This window comes from Ambystoma mexicanum, chromosome 11, assembly GCF_040938575.1.
Source record: "Ambystoma mexicanum isolate Mex_15411 chromosome 11, UKY_AmexF1_1, whole genome shotgun sequence".
Classification (NCBI taxonomy): domain Eukaryota; kingdom Metazoa; phylum Chordata; class Amphibia; order Caudata; family Ambystomatidae; genus Ambystoma; species Ambystoma mexicanum.
The window spans coordinates 389,226,148-389,243,995 of NC_090934.1; the positions used below are offsets into that span (position 1 = coordinate 389,226,148).

The 17,848-nt window shown below is 47.6% G+C and overlaps 1 protein-coding gene across 2 annotated transcripts in view; it reads right to left on the bottom strand.

Moving 5' to 3' along the window:
- Positions 1-835: 835 nt before the first annotated feature.
- RAPSN (receptor associated protein of the synapse) overlaps positions 836-17,848 on the bottom strand; it is a 447,427-nt gene continuing 430,414 nt past the window's right edge. For both annotated transcript variants that reach the window (XM_069623106.1, XM_069623107.1), the window contains exon 8: positions 836-1,501. In XM_069623106.1, the coding sequence (XP_069479207.1) occupies positions 1,429-1,501 (73 nt within the window). In that variant the 3' untranslated portion in view covers positions 836-1,428. The remainder of the gene's footprint in view (positions 1,502-17,848) is intronic.

A 17,848-nucleotide genomic window follows, 5' to 3' on the forward strand; every position in this document is an offset into this window, starting at 1 on the left:
ACTTTGAAGTGCCGCTTGTGTGGGGTAGTGGTAAAGTCTTTGAAGCACAGTGGGGGGACCATGGGCATAAGATTGGTAGGCGGCTGTTTGAGATGTGACAAACACTTCCGTCATAAATTCAAAAGCACCCTCCATTTTCTGGCTCTGTGCCAGATTGTGGGGGCCCTCTTTGCTGACCACACAACTGGTGGGGCCAATGATAACAACTGCATTCGGTCCTACCCTTACCACTAATATCCAAGTCCAGCCCCGGGCCTGCTGCTGCCGGCCTCCACTTCATGAAGAGATGCTTGTGTGAATCAGACCCCGACCACCCCTACAATATTTAGTCCAACATGCCAGTCAATAAACCTGAGTCCCGTTTACCAAAGAGTCAATCTTCTGCTCAACATGTCACCTCGACAACCTTAGAACAATTTGCTTCCATAACCACTCTCGATATAACCTACCACCCAACAACGCTCAGCACATCCTCCCGCACCTGTGTAAAGGCGCGTTATAAATGCCATATCATATCATACCCAACAACCATCATCCCCACTCACCACTCGACAACTTGCACCACTTATCACCCCAACAACCATCAGACAAACTTTGTATTCCAACCCTCAATTTCACTTCTTGCCCCCAAGCTCTCAGTCCCACTTATCACCTGACAACCCTTAGTCAAACCTACCACCCAGCAAAGGTCAGCCCTACTTACCAATCGACAACTCGCAGCCCCACCTACAACCCAATAACTCTCAGAAACCACTATCCAGCCAACATGCTAGGTAGGTGTAGCAGGTGGGAGCTGCAGTGAGGGTCCCTGGTGACCAAGACAAGAAACGCTGGAGGGATTTCAGAATAGTTTATGCAATAGTTATAAATCTGTACATGAGGAGTATTGTCAGGCTGTATTATATGTCCGCCTTTACAGGGGGATCACACTCATTGTGCCTGTGCTGTGTCCAGGAAGTTCACCATGGGAATGTGCTGTCCCCATAGCAACATGGCAGCTGAACTGCATAGCTGCACATTCCCTCACAGTCTGCATCAGTTCCATTTTTACATTCTCTTACCACGCCCTGACACTGAAGCACTCCACTGGGACTGAAAGAACACAATCTCAAAAGAGAAGAAAGATGACTGTGAGATATGGTGTGTACCAGCTCTGCGTGCTGTGGTACCCAACCACTGCATGGCTACAGGGCAGCCATATTGTCACTGAAAATCTGACACCAGCAGGAGAATAAGACCCTGGATGGGCACACATTCTCGGTAAGACCAGCGACATCTGGATGGCATGCAGGCCCAGGTCCAAAGCCAAGGATTCACGCTATCCGTTTGTTCGGAGACAGGGACCACCGGCTGTGTCCCCTAAAAAATTCAGTCCACATTAGAAACTGGCTGTGTTCCCAGAGAGGCGCTGTAAGGGGAGCACCCAACTCACACGAATCCCGGCTTTACTGAGGAGCGCCGGCAGTTGGGGCAGCCCCGTGTCCCATTGGTCTGAAGACACCTGTAAGAAGGAAAGGTTGAACTGTTAATGAGCCCATATACATGTTCAGGAAGCAAGGCACATATCTTGACACGCACGAAGGTCATAATAATAATGAAAGATCCTGAGGGACAGCTTTGGAACAGGAGTAAGTCCAGTGGCGGATTGAAAAGCGGATATTCATGGCGTGCAAGCTTGTTATGGCATGAGTCAAGCAGAGTAAGAAAGTGAATTTGTGTACATTTCCGAATAAAATTAACAATCATATCAAGTGGTTTTGTGAGATAAAGCAATTCTGGGACAATTTGAACAAGATCAGGTGTGAGAGAGAGAGGATATTGAGATTAGAGTGTATGATAGTAAGTTGTCAATTTAACGTTTGGTGTTTCCATCTTTCTTCCTGCATGTGTATGTTGCCCCAATGATCACATATATTTAACTGGTAACATTAATTCTGGCTCCCCGTGGAAAATGACCATGCCAGTATTGCGCACATCCATTTCTATTTTGAAAATGTACATACGAAAAGTGACATTCGCTGGAGGCACAGCAAACACATGTAAAACGTGTGGGAACCCAAAGGTGTGCTTTGTAAATATGTTCAAACCTAAATCTTGGTAAGGACCTACTTGGTGGCAGAAAATCAATGTGTTTATTAAACAAGAATATAATTTTCATTCAAGTTTAATTGTACCTTTTCTAGATTCAAAATTACAAGCAAGACAATATAATACACTTTTGGGAAACAATTTCAGTTGAACACACCTGCAGATCTTTGCTTATGTCTATGAGGCTTTCCTTCGGCACAGGAACAATGTGGCATGACATTCCATGAGTGAGGCCCTTTTGTGCAAATATCTTTTGGTGGCCTGGATGAACATCTGTGGCTATGTGCTATCTCTTTCAGAACCACAACACAGATTGCTGGGGAACAGAAATGAGAGTGTATGTCGTCCTTCCTGGTTGACAGGTGTTAATTACTTTGTTGCTTCCAAGAGGACATCTATGACTCTTGCTCTCCAGAAGGCGTCAATAGCTAGCTTTTTTCAGGTAGGAAACAGAGCATAAGATTTGGGGAGCAGTAAATACGTTCTTAAGGGGTATTTTAGGAAATGTCCAGGGGTGGGCCAGTTCAGGGAGAATCCCATTGGTCACTTGGGGGCTTTCCCATCAGTAAGGTTTAAGAATTCCCTTCATAATGCTAAGCTGTGGTGACATATCTTCGGTGGTGGCATGTCTCACTGGCAAGCCCAGGTCTCTGCTGACTGGAGATTGTTTGGGGGAGTGGTTAGAGCAAACCCTTACGCTGTCCCAAGGCTAAATTAGACTCTTCTACTTGTTTGAGACCAAGTGCCTGCAAGCCCAGGAGAAGCGGAGCCTCAAAGTTGTGTTGGCAGCTACATTTTGGGGGAAATAGAGAAGTGTGAAAATAATGTCATGTCCAGTATTCCCATCATAATCAACTGGGTAAATTTACCACAATAGAACAGGGAATCCAGAAGATAAGGATTCTCATGGATCAACTTGCAAAAAACATCTCAGGGAACCACATTTAAATACATATCCAGTGCATCAGTCATTTATTTGGGAGGGCAAGTCATAAAAGTCCACGCCTAAAAATTTAAAAGTCATTCTATGTTTTTGAAAGTCAAATTATCTCCCTGATTAAAGTATGAAGAGTAAATGACTCCTAGGACAACTACACTGAAGCCATTTGTTAGGTGAAAAAGGAAGATGAGGGGTTCCTTTTGATGCCCATAGGGATTGTAACTTACTGGTGGACATTATGGTTGGTGCAATGCTCATGGCTGTGTCACACAGAGCGGGGGTCGGATGGTACACAATGCAACTGCCTCCCTCAAACACTTCGTGTGACAGAACCACATTGCCACCCACAATTAATTTGCAACATGCTGTGTACATGGTTGATGTGGAACTTTTAGCAAACTACTTTCTTTTTCTGTGTTTGCTTTGAATTGTACAATTGTCATTCTATGGGCATTTCCACAGCATATTAGATCTGATTTTATTTTGAGACAAATCGGTCCATAGACCTCAACACTGCACATTTCGAGCGTAGTGAATAGAATTATGAAGAATTAAAAAATGTATAAACACATTTCGAGGGGACCTTTCAAGGAAAATGTTAGAAAAAAGGAATAATAACCATTTGAAAGTTCGTTCCTTAGGGTGCTATTTTGCCCTATGCTGAGGGAGCACAACAGCAAACACCTGGAAAAGAGACAAATGTATGTTGTGATTGTAAGGGCAATGTATAGCTGGGATATGACTATGTAACAGTTTGTCCCCTTTTCTAACTTGTACACTTGCACAAGAATTCCGACATGTACAGCCCCACTGCACCTTGAGTAGGACTGTGAGAAGAGAGAAGCCATTCTGTTGGACTGACAGGCAGAACAGCTAGAGTGCTCTCTTGTGACAGTTCTATATTCTGCCCAGAAAATAGCCTCCTTCTTATGTAGATGGTCCACCCACTTGAAGACTGCACTGTGTGAGAACCTGAAGGTGTGTCACCAGCTAGTCCCCAGGGATCTGCCATCCAGGTGGCCAGAACACGGCCATCACTATTGGATCCAGTTCCTAGGGGTGGACCAGTGCGGAAGGATGTTGGATGGGGGTCTTTGGGAAGTGGAAGTGGGACACCAAAGGTTGAGGTGCGGTATCCACTTCCTTATAACACCTTTTTCCCCATCCTACCCCGTAGGGTATTTAGAAACTCTACCCCCCTTTTACTACATGAACAGTTTCTCACACCGTGAAAGACAACAGACTAACACCACAGCCATTTACCTGACATGTCCCAACACCAGGGTCAGGCAGAGTCAGGTAATTGCCGATCACTACACACACCTGACAGCCCTTTCCCTCCCCCACAGGGTTTAAAATGCAGAGCACAAAGGCACACTTTGAGCAAGGTCGAACGCACGAGGAAGCAGTTGTTCCGGGACGGCAGGCCAAATGAAGAAGAAAGGTGGTGGGAACCGAAAGGAAGACAAGGAGGGAGTTACCCTTGCCCTTTTCAATCCAGACCCGCGAAGCCTTCGATAAAAGAACCGTATGACTGGGAATAGCAGCTGGCAATTAGTGTGACAGATGTTAATGGTACTCTGGGCCCTCCCGCACTGATAGCCAGGGCGGGGAAAAACACCTTGCCGCCATGGTACCAGCCTAGACTCCAGCGGAAGAAAAGCCAACAAGTTCAGCACAGCCGGTGAGTCGGAAGAAACTGATAGTGGACCGGACTGTGTTAAGTTCATGGTTGCACTGGCAACATTTTGCATAAAGAAAACAAGTTAAGTGTACAAGTGTCCCCACCTTGGTCTAGCCACACCTCAACCCACTTCCCTCAGAAGTGACCAAAAGTTACATAAAGACCTCTTCAAGAAATCCACCCCCACTCCTAATCACGTCCAGAGAATTCCCAAAATCATATGCAAATCAAAGATTATGTACCCTCATACCTATGATTTAAATAGGCAAATGAATAGTGTTTGGACCTTTTCATACATTCAAAGCAAGCATGCTGGAGGACAAGCTTCCTAGTATCAGAGAGGTCATAGAGTGGAGTGGATTCACTCCAAACGCGGTTTACTAGTTCCATAGATCTGGATGGAAACAAATTATCACACAGAATACCATTGTAAGGAAACACCAGACACAAATATCACACAGAATACCATTGTAAGGAAACACCAGAAACAAAATAACAGTGTTTTTTGTTTATGACCAAATGTGCATTATCTGTGTTGGTCTAGCCTACTTTTGCTGACCTACAGGTTTGCGGAATTAATTTTGCCAATTTTCTTTCTCCACTTTGTTTTGCTGCAAAATGCATATGGTAAGTGGGAGTAATGTCTATATATGGGTTCAGGGGGTTGGTGTAGTAAGGGATAGGGCCCCCCAAACATTTTGCAGTAAAACCAAGTGGAAAAATCGATTAAAAATAATAAGGCGAAAATCTCTTTGGTAAACATTTATAGAACCTCTATGTTAATGTATCTGTTTATATTATTACATGCGTTTTTGATAATTTTGACAAGTGTATCTTCTTTCATGGTCTTCCATATTACATACTGGAGAAAGAATTGAAACCTGCCACGAAGAAAAGTTATGATAAAGGGGGGCTCTTTGGGGCCCTCACCAATGGGTTTGTCCTGTTGGGACTGGTGATCAGTAGGATGGCTATCCATAATATGAAAACAGTACATTTATAATTTCGATCTAAACTGACTCTTAAATGTGTCCTTCTGCTTAACCAGATACAAAAATGTGCAGTAATAAGACTTTTCCGATACCTTCTTTGTATTTTGCACAATCCAATGAGAATTAATCTTGCGCATTTTGACTTCGGTATTTGTGCGTTCTGGTTGCTGTACATGGGTACAGCTCAGGAATATTTCTTTGTTTCACCTGTAGGCTTTGCAAGTATGCCCAGGTTATTCCATGTAAGTATCTTTTGAAATAACACAAGGTTATATCTTGCACAATGCCTATCAACCCAGTGGCCTCGTAGTGGTTCTGATTGACATGGTTGAAGCTATTACTCGATAATCACTTTATGACTGACAACATCCATTATTTTTCGTCAGAGCTGAATCTGTCAATGGTGGAATGTCACCAAACTTGATGCCACTGCATATTCTTCTTTCAGCCTATTAAGAAAGAACCTTCTGGCTGTTTTATGAATCAGCATTCCTCATGCCCAGCTCTAGGGTTTGCGGTAGACGGTCACCTTCAATCCTGGCTAATATGCATGTTAACATGAAAGTTCAAATGACAGTGGTCCATAGACCACTGGTAATCTATGGTAATCCAATTTCCTAGGGCAAAATTGGTGTTTTTTTTTTTTATAGAGGTTGTCCAATTGGGTCTACCGATTCACCTCTACCAGTGAATGAAAGTCATGACCTCACTGGCTGCAATATCACACTGCTTCCTAACATACTCTTACTGTTAGGTGGAAAGTCCTCTTTTAGTTGATGTGGTGACCCTGTGTATTTTGTGCTCGAATCCTTGGTTTCCGCCAGGCTTAATCTAAAGCCTCTGTGGGAGTCTGGCTTTGTACTTTTTGTACTTAGCCTTACGGGTCTTTAATACTGTGGCACCAAATATATCCTCCCTTTCAGTCATGTGTCTAGGCTGGTCACATCTGTGTAAGCAGAATGGTCTCCAACAGTTGAATCATTTTGACTACCCATGGTCTTGATTGAGCCGCTGCTCCATGTACCTAAAATAGAGATTGACATTGTCCTTCTCGAAGTCCTAAGGGGTCACAACGGTATCAGGTAATATTATCCCCACCAATAATATTGCTATATATATGGTCGTGGGGTGGCCATAGGCGATAATATTAGTGGGGATAATTTATGGGGGTATTGGGAGCTGGGGTTGCGGAGTATGTCCCCCACACCATTAAAAAAAATATGGGGTTTCCGGGGGTTTCCCCCGCATGTTCCATGGCTTAATATTGCTGCAAAAATATGGCAATATTTTTGTATGGCGATATATTTGAGGGGATATTAACACATTGGACCGTCACAACACTGTACCTTGTCTCTATGTGTGTGTGTGGGGATGTTAAGAAAGAATTTCTATTTTTTGTGGATTCCATGGGCATTTTCTAGGGCCCATCAGCGTTTTGTTTTTTCTTCTCTATTATTCTGGAAAACGGACATATTTTTTGTGTCCAGAGGTACTTCTACTAAAGTCCCTCTGCCATTGCAATTTTTCTTCCCTAGCTTAAAGTGTATGGTCCCAGATGGTCCAAAAGTCTCCCAGACACAGGGGTGACTCTCAAGCACAAGCACCCCATTTTTGACGTAGTGCGATTATAGCACCCTACATTGGTTTTAGGCTGTAGGCTGGTGGCAGCTGTACATTAGTATTGGCTTCACAAGAATGGTTGGCCACCTGAATCCTTTGTCCCTACGCCCCTTTTTGTGCTTGGTGGGCTGGTTTTGGTCAGTCCCCTGCAGTACCTAAGGCTTTGCGTGGTCCCTGCTCGTTACATTTTCAGAAGAAGCAGGTCTCCTAACCTGCTGTAGGACTTTCTTACTGATTCCTGCCATTTGTGCATTTTTAGGAACTCATCAGGCTATACTGGCTGGATGCAGTGGTATTGCACATCCCGCTTGGGGTTTTCTGCTTCTAGATGTCTAGACCGGGTTTCCTCCATCCTCCTGCTGACGCCCTTTGGTTGTAAGTTGGGCCTTTCTTGCTGGGATCGTCTTTGGGTCATTTTAATGCTGCTGTATGCTGCTTTCTGCAGGGTCTCATGCCTTCTTTTTAGTAGATGCTGTCGCCTGGAAGGCTACTGTGATACCACTACCCCACCTCCTCTGCTCCGAGGGCTGTCCTGGGTTGCTCCCTCCATTATCCCCATGATGGCTGCACTGCCATCCTCCTTTGTCCACTGAGCCATCAGAGTCTGTATTCACAGGTTTCTTCGCCTTCTTTGAGTCTCTCTCGCCACTATTTTCACTACTGGTCTGTGGGGCTGCTTCTTTTTTTTTAAACCTTTATTTTTGTTTTTTTTTAACATGGTACAACTACACACCCACATTAGGGTGGATTCAACTGTGCGCCTTGCCCATTCTCATCAAGCCCCCCCCCCGCACTCCCTGCCTCAAAGTTCTGTGTTCTCGGGTATATATTGTTTGTTTGTTCATTTCCACGTCACGGCTCACGAGAGGGAATCACCAGGCCTAGTCTCCCGTCGTGTTGTGCCTTTTTTTTTTTGCTTGTTAGGTCCTTGATGTAGAGATCGGGGAGTCTTCTGCTTCTTTCATTAAGAACAGTATCACTGGGCCCCAGATGTCTGGTGGTCGCGCGTGTAAAGGCAGAGATTTAATGAAGTCCGTCTCCACGTCTTGGCTGTAAAGGATGTCTCTGCGCCAGTTGGAGATTGTGGGGAGGAGGCCTCGACCCCAGGACATGGCGATTCTCCTGCGGGCCAGCATTAGTAGTAGTCCAGCTAGCTAGCCTTCTGATTGACGCCAATAGTAGTCTTGTCATGCCCAGCAGGCCTGCTGTCGGGATTGGCTGTACCTCTTCTCCCACGATTGCCGCTGTCATCTCAAGGACCTAGTTCCAAAAGGGGGTCAGTTTGGGGCATTCCATGCGAGATGAACAAAGTCGGCATTAGGTGCTCCACATCTTTCGCATTTTGATGAAGATTCGGGATGGTGTTTGATTGCTTTTGCCGGCGTGTGGTACGTCTGGTGGAGAAAGTTAAATTGGATTAGTTTGAAGCGTGAGTTGAGGGCTATCTTTTGTGTTTGTCCCAGGATCGAGGACCAGTCCTCTTCAGAGATGGTTATGTGTAGGGCTTTTTCCCATCTAGTTTTTATACGGGTGTTGGTAGGGATTGTGTCAGTGATAATTGTTCTGTAGATTTGTGATACCAATCTGCCCTCACCTTGTGCTTGTATAACGTTGTGGAGAAGTTGCCAGGTCGGGGGTTGTTGCGGGAAGTCAGGTAGGTGTGCTTGCAGGGTATATCGAGTTCTGAAGTAGAGGAATGTGTCGAGGGCTTAGTTTTTCGACCCACTGGAGAAAGACCCTCTCTGATGTCAGCGGGACCCCAGGAATGAACTTGACGGGGAGAAGAGGTGAGTATCGTGTCTGTATCTTGTATCTTTGGGTGATTTTCTTCCAGATCACCCAGGTTGAGAGCATCACGTTCATGGTGGTGTAGGGGACCGGGATTTGACTGAAGATGACCGCAGTTAAGAAGTTAGGTGTTGCCAGGTGTTGCCAGGGCCCGTTCTATTTGTACATGTGGTCTGATTGCAAGAGTGGAGTACCAATAGCTGAGGAACTGAGCTTGCGCCGCACAGTAGTATTTTTCTAGGTCTGGGAGGGCCATTCCCCCGTGTGATATTGGAAGAGTCAGAGTCGTGTACGCCACTCTGGCTGGTTTCCCTCCCCAGAAGGGCTCGAGAACCATGCTCTTTAGCTTTTTCATAAAGGATTGCTGTAGTAGTATGGGGATATTAGTAAACAGGTACAGGAGTTTTGGGAGGATTACCATTTTGACCAAAGAGGTCCTTCTCCACAGGGTTAGTGGTAGGGTTTTCCAGCGTGATACTTTATCTTGCAGAGTTTTGATGACTTCTTCATAGTTATCCCGGAACACATCTTGGTAGCTTAGTGACATTTGTATCCCTAAGTATAAGACTCTAGATGTTTTCCATGTGAATTGGAAGTCATCGGTGAATAACTTAATCGCTGGCGTCAGCGGGAAGATAATGGATTTCGTCTGATTAATCTTTAACCCGGAGGCTGTCCCAAATTTAATGACTTCTCTCATGACCGGGTTTAAGTTTTCCTCGGCGTCTCGGATGAATAATGCTATGTCGTCCCTATATAAGGATATGATCAGCTTGTGCGGGCCTATGGTGAGTCCTCTGAGTTGACGCTGCTCCCGGAGTTTGGAAGCCAGTGGTTCCATTACCAAGGCAAACATCAATGCAGAGAGCGGGCAGCCTTGTCTTGTGCCTCGTTGCAGCTCTATGGGGGATGACTTTGCCGCCCCTACGATGATGCTGGCCCGTGGTTTGGTGTATAGAAGGGATACCAATTTTATGAATCGGGCTCCCAGCCCCATTCTGGTGAGCACCGCGAATAGGAACGGCCACTCCATCGAATCGAATGCCTTCTCGGCGTCTAGCAGCACTGCAATTGCTTGCTGGGATGGGTCGAGTGCTTCAATGACTCCAAGAGTCTTCTGATGCCAAAGGTCGTATTACGGCGGGAATAAATCCTGCCTGGTCTGCTAGCACCAGTGCGGGCATTAGCAGCATTAGTCTGTTTGTGAGTACTTTTGCGAGAATTTTGTTGTCGAGATTAAGGAGAGAAATGGGGCGGTAGGACGCGCACTCCTCTGGAGGTTTACCTTGTTTGTGTAGGAGAATTATGTTGGCGTCACAGGTCGTCTGGGGGAGGACGCCTTTTTCTAGTGCTTCTTTGTAGACTGCAGCCAGGAGGGGGGGCCAGGGTGTGAGCAAATGATTTATAGAATTTGCCCGTCAGGCCATCCGGGCCGGGGGCTTTGGAGTTCGGAAGGGATTTGTTTGCTTCGATGATCTCTTCCAGGGAGACGAGTTTGTTGAGTGGCTCTCGCAGTTGGCTCTCGACCCAGTATAGTTCTGTGTTTTCGAGGTACTCCAGTGCGACTTTTGTGTTTGCTTTGTGTTTGGTGCTGTATAACTCCTGGTAGAAGAGTCTGAATTCCTCCGCGATTCCGTCATCAGTGTGGGTTGTTTCGCCTTGTTTGGTGCGTATTTCGTCTATTGGTGGTAGTTTGTTATCAGCCTTTATCAGTCTTGCTAGGAGAGCACCGGGTTTTTGGCCGGCCTTCTCCGTATTGTCGGACCTGACTGTAGCGATTCAGAAATTTCATTTCACGGTCTGCTGTGTCATTGAACTTTTGTAGTTCTTCCTTTAGAGCAGCGTTTGAGCCAGGATCGTTTGTGCCTGTTGTTTTGAGTTCGAGGAGTTTGAGCTTCTCTTCACTGGCTGTTAGTTCTCGCCTGATGAGCTTGAGGATGCCGTTCTCGTTGGCGAGGCATACTCCCCTGGTGAAACATTTTAATGTCTCCCAGATCGTAGTTGCTGGGGGGCCAGAGTTTATGTTGGCCTCAAGGAATGATGTGATCTCTTCCTTTAGTTCGGAAGCAAATACTTCGTCTCGCATTGAGCCAGTTTTAAAACGCCAGCGCTGTAACGGGTGACTGGGGCTAGACGGGTTGAGGGTAAGGATCACAGGCGAATGGTCGGAGAGGGTTCTTGGTAGGATGTGGCATGGGCCACTTGTTAGTGGACCGTCTGCTGAGGAGAATATGTAATCAATCCTGGAGCTCGAGTTGTGTACTGCCGAGTGAAAGGTGTGGCCTTGTTGGTCTCCGTTACTGGCTCTCCAAGCGTCTTTTAAGTTGAACGCTTTACATATTTCTCATATTTGAAGACTGGCCTTGGATATGGGCTGTGGCGTAGTCCGCGTTCAGTCTTTCATTGGGTCGAGTACTGTGTTCATATCGCCTCCCCAAATTATTGATGTCGGATCTTGAGTGGAGAGGTGGTTTACTATCCATCCGAAGTTGTTGACGCCGTCAGTGTTGCGGCCGTAGGAGTTGACTAGGATTATTTTTTGGCCTGCCGCGATACCACTCCCCAGGATCGCTCGGCCTTCGGAGTCCTTCTCTGTGAGGATAAGGCGGAAGTTGGTCTTTCTGCTGATTAGGATTGCGACACCTCTGGCGTATGACGATTATGAGGAGAAATACCGATGACAGCCCCAACTTCTGGCCCAGAGGTGATCTTTCCCTGGGAGCAGATGCGTTTCCTGGATCATGGCTACGTCTATCTCATGCCTCTTTAAGTATTGGAGGATTTTTCTTGTTTTAGACGGGATGTTACCTCCCCTTATGTTCCAGGTTGCGACTTTGAATGGAGCGAGATGTCTAGTATATTCGCTTTGGTGTTGCTTGTATCAGATGTAGGGATTTTAGGTGGATTTGATTCTGATTGACTGGGTCTTTGGCTAGGCGGGATTGCTGAGGCGGAGGTGGTGCAGGGTGCGGGGGTTTTGATCCTAGCTTGGAGACTTTGCAGAAACGGGGGGCTTTCCAGGGTGGAGGGGCCGAGGCCGGGGCTGGGTGGCGCGTGTCCAAACCGGCAACATTAGAACTCTTCCCATAGCGCGGACAACCCCCAACTAGACAGCCGGGAACTCCCCCAATTTGATCTAGAAACATGCTGTGCATGAGGCGCTGGTGTCCCTCCAAGCGTCGGTTCCCATTCCCCATGCTGATATTGCCCTGACAGCAAAGTGCAGGTGAGCATCAGTGTGCCGGTTAATCTTCAGGTAGGAATTCTGCCTCCTCTCTCCCTCCTCGCTGGTCCGGCATTTTGATTGGCTGGTTTACACCCCCGTCTGTCTAGGTACAGTGTGGCCTCGTCGGTTGTAGTAAAGAAGTGTGTACTTCCATCATGTTGGATGCAGAGTTTCGCTGGAAAGAGCATCGAGTAGGGGATTTGGTTGTCCCGGAGTCTGTGCTTAACGTGGGTGAAGGACTTTCGTTGGGCTTGTACTGGCGGGGAGAAGTCCGGATAGAATTGGATTTCATCGCCATCGAACTGGAGTTTGCCTTTCTCCCTTGCCAATCTCAAGATTTTATCTCTGTCCTTAAAGTTTAGCAGTTTGGCTATAATTGGCCTTGGTGGTGTGCCTGAGATAGATCTGGTGGACGGGATTCTGTGGGCTTTCTCTAATACGAACAGCTGGGATAGTTCGTTAGATCCGAACAGTTCTATGCACAGTTTTTCAATATGTTCCTCCATTTTTAGTCTGTAACTGCTGTTCTCTAATTCCGATCACCCTTATGTTGTTCTGTCTGGAACGTCCTTCTAGGTCTTCATTTTTAGCTAGGACTGCTTTCATTTGACCTTCCAGCGTGGTGACTCTTGTGGTGAGTGAGGACGTTCCATCGTCGAGGTCTGAGACTCTTTGCTCAACGTTGTCTAGTCTATCGCTGTGTTTGTCGAGGAGATATTGAAGGAGGTCTACTTTAGACGATAGTGTGTCCATTTTGCAGTCTAGATCGCCTATTCCAGCTTTTAGGTCCATTAATATTTCTCGGATGTCAGTGTGATGCTGGAAATGCATCGGAGGGACAGGGCCTCCGTATCCTTGTCCTTTACTGTTTTTATCGTGTGTTCTGTCGTGTTTTCCGCGCAGGAGTTCATGTGGGACTCCTGGCGGTGCAGCTCTCTTTCTTTTGGTTTGGTGAACGGACCCATGGGATTCCCTTATGGCACCCATGGGTGGGGGTACAACCCTGTGCCCCTAGTGTATGCTGAATTTGACAGGTGCGCGGAGTATCCTCCATCTTGGGATACCCCGGCCCTGCCATTGGGATCAGTTGATTCCTGATGGAAAACAAGATGGCCCCGGTGGCCTCTTACTTCCTATTACCCATTACCTTGTTTTCCCAAAGTCCTGGGAAGCCCTGACTCTGTCCCTTCCCCCTGACTGGCTGTTGGATGGAAGTGCCATATATGGTGTTGTTGTGAAGGCCCAGTCAGACTAGCTGGAGCCTTCCCGGTGATGTATGTTGTGGGTACCTCCTGTGGGTGGGACCTGGGTGAATAGAGTGTGTGACGAATATACATTCTGTGTTGTGGGTGTCTAGTATCTAGTGGTTGACACAATGACTGAGACAACCCTGCCCGAAACCGGTATGAATACAGCTTGGAGTGTTGAATGGCTCGGTACTTGTCCCAATAACCATAACTTGTTCTGAGTGTCTGGAGAGAAGTGAATGGCCTGAATACCTTGTGTGCCTGATTGGCTGCCTGCCTGCATGAATGCCCGTAGTCGTGATTGGATGCTTGAGTGTGACACAGCGGAATGAATGGGAGATCAACAGTATATCTGGGGACCTCTCACTGCTAGGAATCGTGTTCAGAAGCTGAAGTCCACTACGACGAGTAACTGGATTAACTGACGCTGGACGAGAAGAATTGCTGTTGCTCTCCTTCACAATCTGAAAGCTGTTGTGCCTCCAAGGACTGACCCAGAGAGGACCTGGTAAGGCGCCCTCTTCCCGAGCTACGAGGGACCATCGCGCACAGCTGATCTTTGCCAACGCTCCCTGGTAGACAGACCTACGACAGGCTGCCGACCCGATACGGGGACTGCTGCGGAACTCCAAGGAGAAGCACTCCGGCTGTTGTCCGCCACTGTCGCCGACCGCCGTCTCCGACCGGAGCCGCCGTGCTCCCGTTTGCCTAAGAACTTCCATTGATCATCGGACGCTCTCGTCTGCATCGTCACCTGCTTGTTTCCCGCTGGAGAAGGCCCGACCGTCGACGCGCCGAGGAGCATCCACCGGTGGGTTTCCCGCCACCTAAAGACTGCAGAGACGTAGACGACTCGACGCCCCTGCTGGGCCACAGTTCTTCATCATCTCTTTGCGGTCCAGAACTATTGTCACCGAGATGCCCCGCACGCCTCTTCCTTGCAGGACGCCAACGCTCTGTCGTCGACGAGCACCGCTAGGAACGAAGCTGCCACTTCCCTGCCATAGTTCACCCTGTTCACCGTCGGACGTTCGACGACCCGTGACTCCTGCCTTAAAGGGAGGGCACTCAAGAAGGGCCGTCGATTCCCCGACACCGAACGCCAAGTTCCCCGACACCTCTCGACGATCCGTGGCTCCCGCCTGAAAGGGAGGCACTCAAGAAGGATCGGTCGTGCATCGTCGGAGAACTCTACTCCACCAGGTACATTGGGGGGTAAAACCTTAACAGGAAGAAGTAAGACTATTGAACATATGGACTGGGCTTGGGCTATATATCTTTATTTACAGGTTGCCCAGGTGGGGGGATCTCCACACAGAACTGTGTCTAGGTAACGGGGCCAGCATTCTGCCTATTGTTTCAACCAGCTTACGTTCCTTCCTATCTCTATTGCTGGTTTACTCGTTATTGATCTATGTGACATTTTAACCGTACAGTTGATGCACTTTAATGAGATTTGATAACATTAGTGGTACCACTCTAGACGTGTGTATATTTATCATTATTGACTTCCGAGTACAAAGTGCGTTATTGTGATCGTGTACATACCTTTGAATATTAATTATATAAAGACTGTGTTTTCAGTAATACAGTGTGTGGACATTCCTTTGTGGGGGTTTGGGGACTACACTGTACTTAAGAACCAGCCCGCATCACCTCCTGAGAAGCTAGGCCTTGATTGCTCGTCCATTGCTACCATATAGAGAATCTTGGCTGGGGTCTGCTGTGCCTCTCCTCTACCATATAGAGAGCGGAAGTACAGACACCCCCCACCGGTCTTTACACTGGTGGCAGCGGTGGGATGCTTATGGTTTTAAGAATCAGTGTATAACCGTGCCACTTACAAAATATCCGCACTTTATTAAATTAAGGTTTGGGTGTGTACAAAATAACTGTATTACAAGCAATGGAGTCTATTGTGAATGGTAAAATGACTCGGATGAGCTTAGAGGCTCTCCAGAGTGCTTGTGAAGCCAGGGAATTAGACTTTGTGGATAAGTCTAGGGCTGAGCTGATAGCTGCCCTGGTGGACTACCAGACCGATGGTGAACCTCTTGATGAGGGGGGAATGCAACCAATGAGGACTCTGCCCCTGGGGTTTCTACTGAATCTGTTTCTGGGAATGCCGCCATTCCTGCTGCCTCTGTTCCGAACCCCAGCAATTCCTTGGAACTTGAGTTATTAAGGATGAAATTGGCCTTTGAATATCGCAAGTTGGAAATAGATGCTGAGCTTAAGAAAGAGGAGCTGGCGCAACAAGTGGAACTCAAGAATAGGGATCTTGAACTCAAAGACAAGGACACTGAATGTCAGAGAATCCAGCTAGAGAAAGCTCGAGTGGAGACTTCAGCGAAACCCAGTGAGAGTGTCAGGTCCCCAGCCACTAAATATATGAAGGATTTGGTTGGTGTGTTTTCGGAGGGTTCTGATATCCTCCAATGGATTGAAGCGTTTGAAATGGCTTGTGCAATTCATGATGTTGACAAAAGAGATTGGGCTAAGTGTTTGCTAAGAGGAGTGCCTCAAACTGGATATGACTGTATTCTGAAGCTGAGTGTGGAAGAACGGGGTCAGTATGAGTGTATGAAATCTGCTTTGATTGCCAAGTTTGGCAAGACACCTACCCAATACCTTAAAAGGTTCAGGGATTTTAAGAAAAGAGAGAATGTGTCTTGGGTTGACTGGGTGAGTGCTGCGCACATGGATATGATGGGGTGGATTGACGGTTACAAGGTGAAAACTTTTGTTGAATTGTCCCACCTGTTGTTTTTTGAGCATTTTTTTGAAGCCTGTTCACCGGAGCTGCATCAGTATGTTGCTGACCAGAACATTTTGGATCCCTTGAAGCTGGCTAGGTTGGCTGACAAGTGGGTCTCCCATCGGGTGTCCCCTAAGGACTCCAGTGGGAAGGACAAGGACAAAGAAAAGGGGGCCTCTCAGAAAGCTGAGGCGTCCCAAAAGCAGTCACAGTCGAATAAACCTAAACCCTCCTCTCATAAGACCCAAAAATCTAGTGGGGATAAGTCATCTGTGGGTGGGAATAAGAGTAGTGGTCCACCTGCTGCAAAGCAGGCTCCCGGTGGTTCCAGTACCGTACCCCGCACTCCCGGCACTTGTTGGGACTGTGGGGCTCTGGATCACAAAAGGGGTGACTCCAAGTGTAAAGGTAATGCACTCGAAGTACAGGCTGTCAGCCTGACCTACCCTTACCCCATGTCTGAGGTGGAGGCCCATGTCCTCCCCTCCTCTACAGGGATCACCTTTGGTGCTCCCGTAGAGATTTCCTTAGTGTCCCTTGGGGCCTGGGACCAGTACGCAGAAGTACTGGCGACTATCCCACAGAACACCCGTAGATTTTTGAGAAATGTCCTCCTGAATGGCCAGCCTTCTACTGGTTTGAGAGATACTGGGGCAAGCATGACAGTGGTGGACAGGACCCTGCTCAAGCCAGAGGACTATGTAGATGCTCCTCTGAGAACCACCAGGTTAGCTGGTGGGCCTCCCAAATTATCACCTGTAGCCCGAGTCACACTCGTAATTGGAGACAAGACAGCAAAGCTTCCTGTCCTGGTTCAGGACTGCTTCCTGCTAACATTCTGTTAGGTAACGATCTAGTCGAGTTGGGATTGATCGGAGATGGTCTTCCCATGACTGCTGCTGCGGTCACTAGGTCACAGGTGACACCGGGTCTGGCTCTGAGTCAGGTATCCGAGCCGAAGGTACGGCCTAAGGCACGACAAAGGAAGAGCAAGAAGGCCACCTCTGTGGAGGGAGCCCCTTCTCTTCCTGCTGTTCCTACAGCACCCATTGGGATCCATGCTCCTGACGGGCTGGGTCCAGTGGTAAACCCCGTCTCAACTCCTGTGGGAGAAGAGCCAGAAGACTCTCCTCTGGGAGAGGTTCTCAACCCGGAGGATCATCCCGATCTTGAATGCTTGTTAGCTGAAGGGGGACCCTCCCGGGCAGACTTCTGTAAAGGACAGAGAGAGTGTCCCTCTCTCGAGGGTCTGAGGAAACAGGCCCTGTCCCAGGCACAAGGCGAAGTGCCTAGGACTTTCTGGATTTATTGGGAGGGTGAGCTCCTTGTTAGTTGGCCCACTAAGCCTGAACCTGGTGCCCTCAAAAGGTTGGTGGTACCCCAGGTTTACCAGCCCTTCCTACTGCAGTTGGCGCATGAGGTGCCTTTGGCTGGTCATCTTGGTACCAAGAAGACTAAGCAGAGGCTATCTGCCCATTTCTACTGGCCCTGGATGGGAGTAGAAG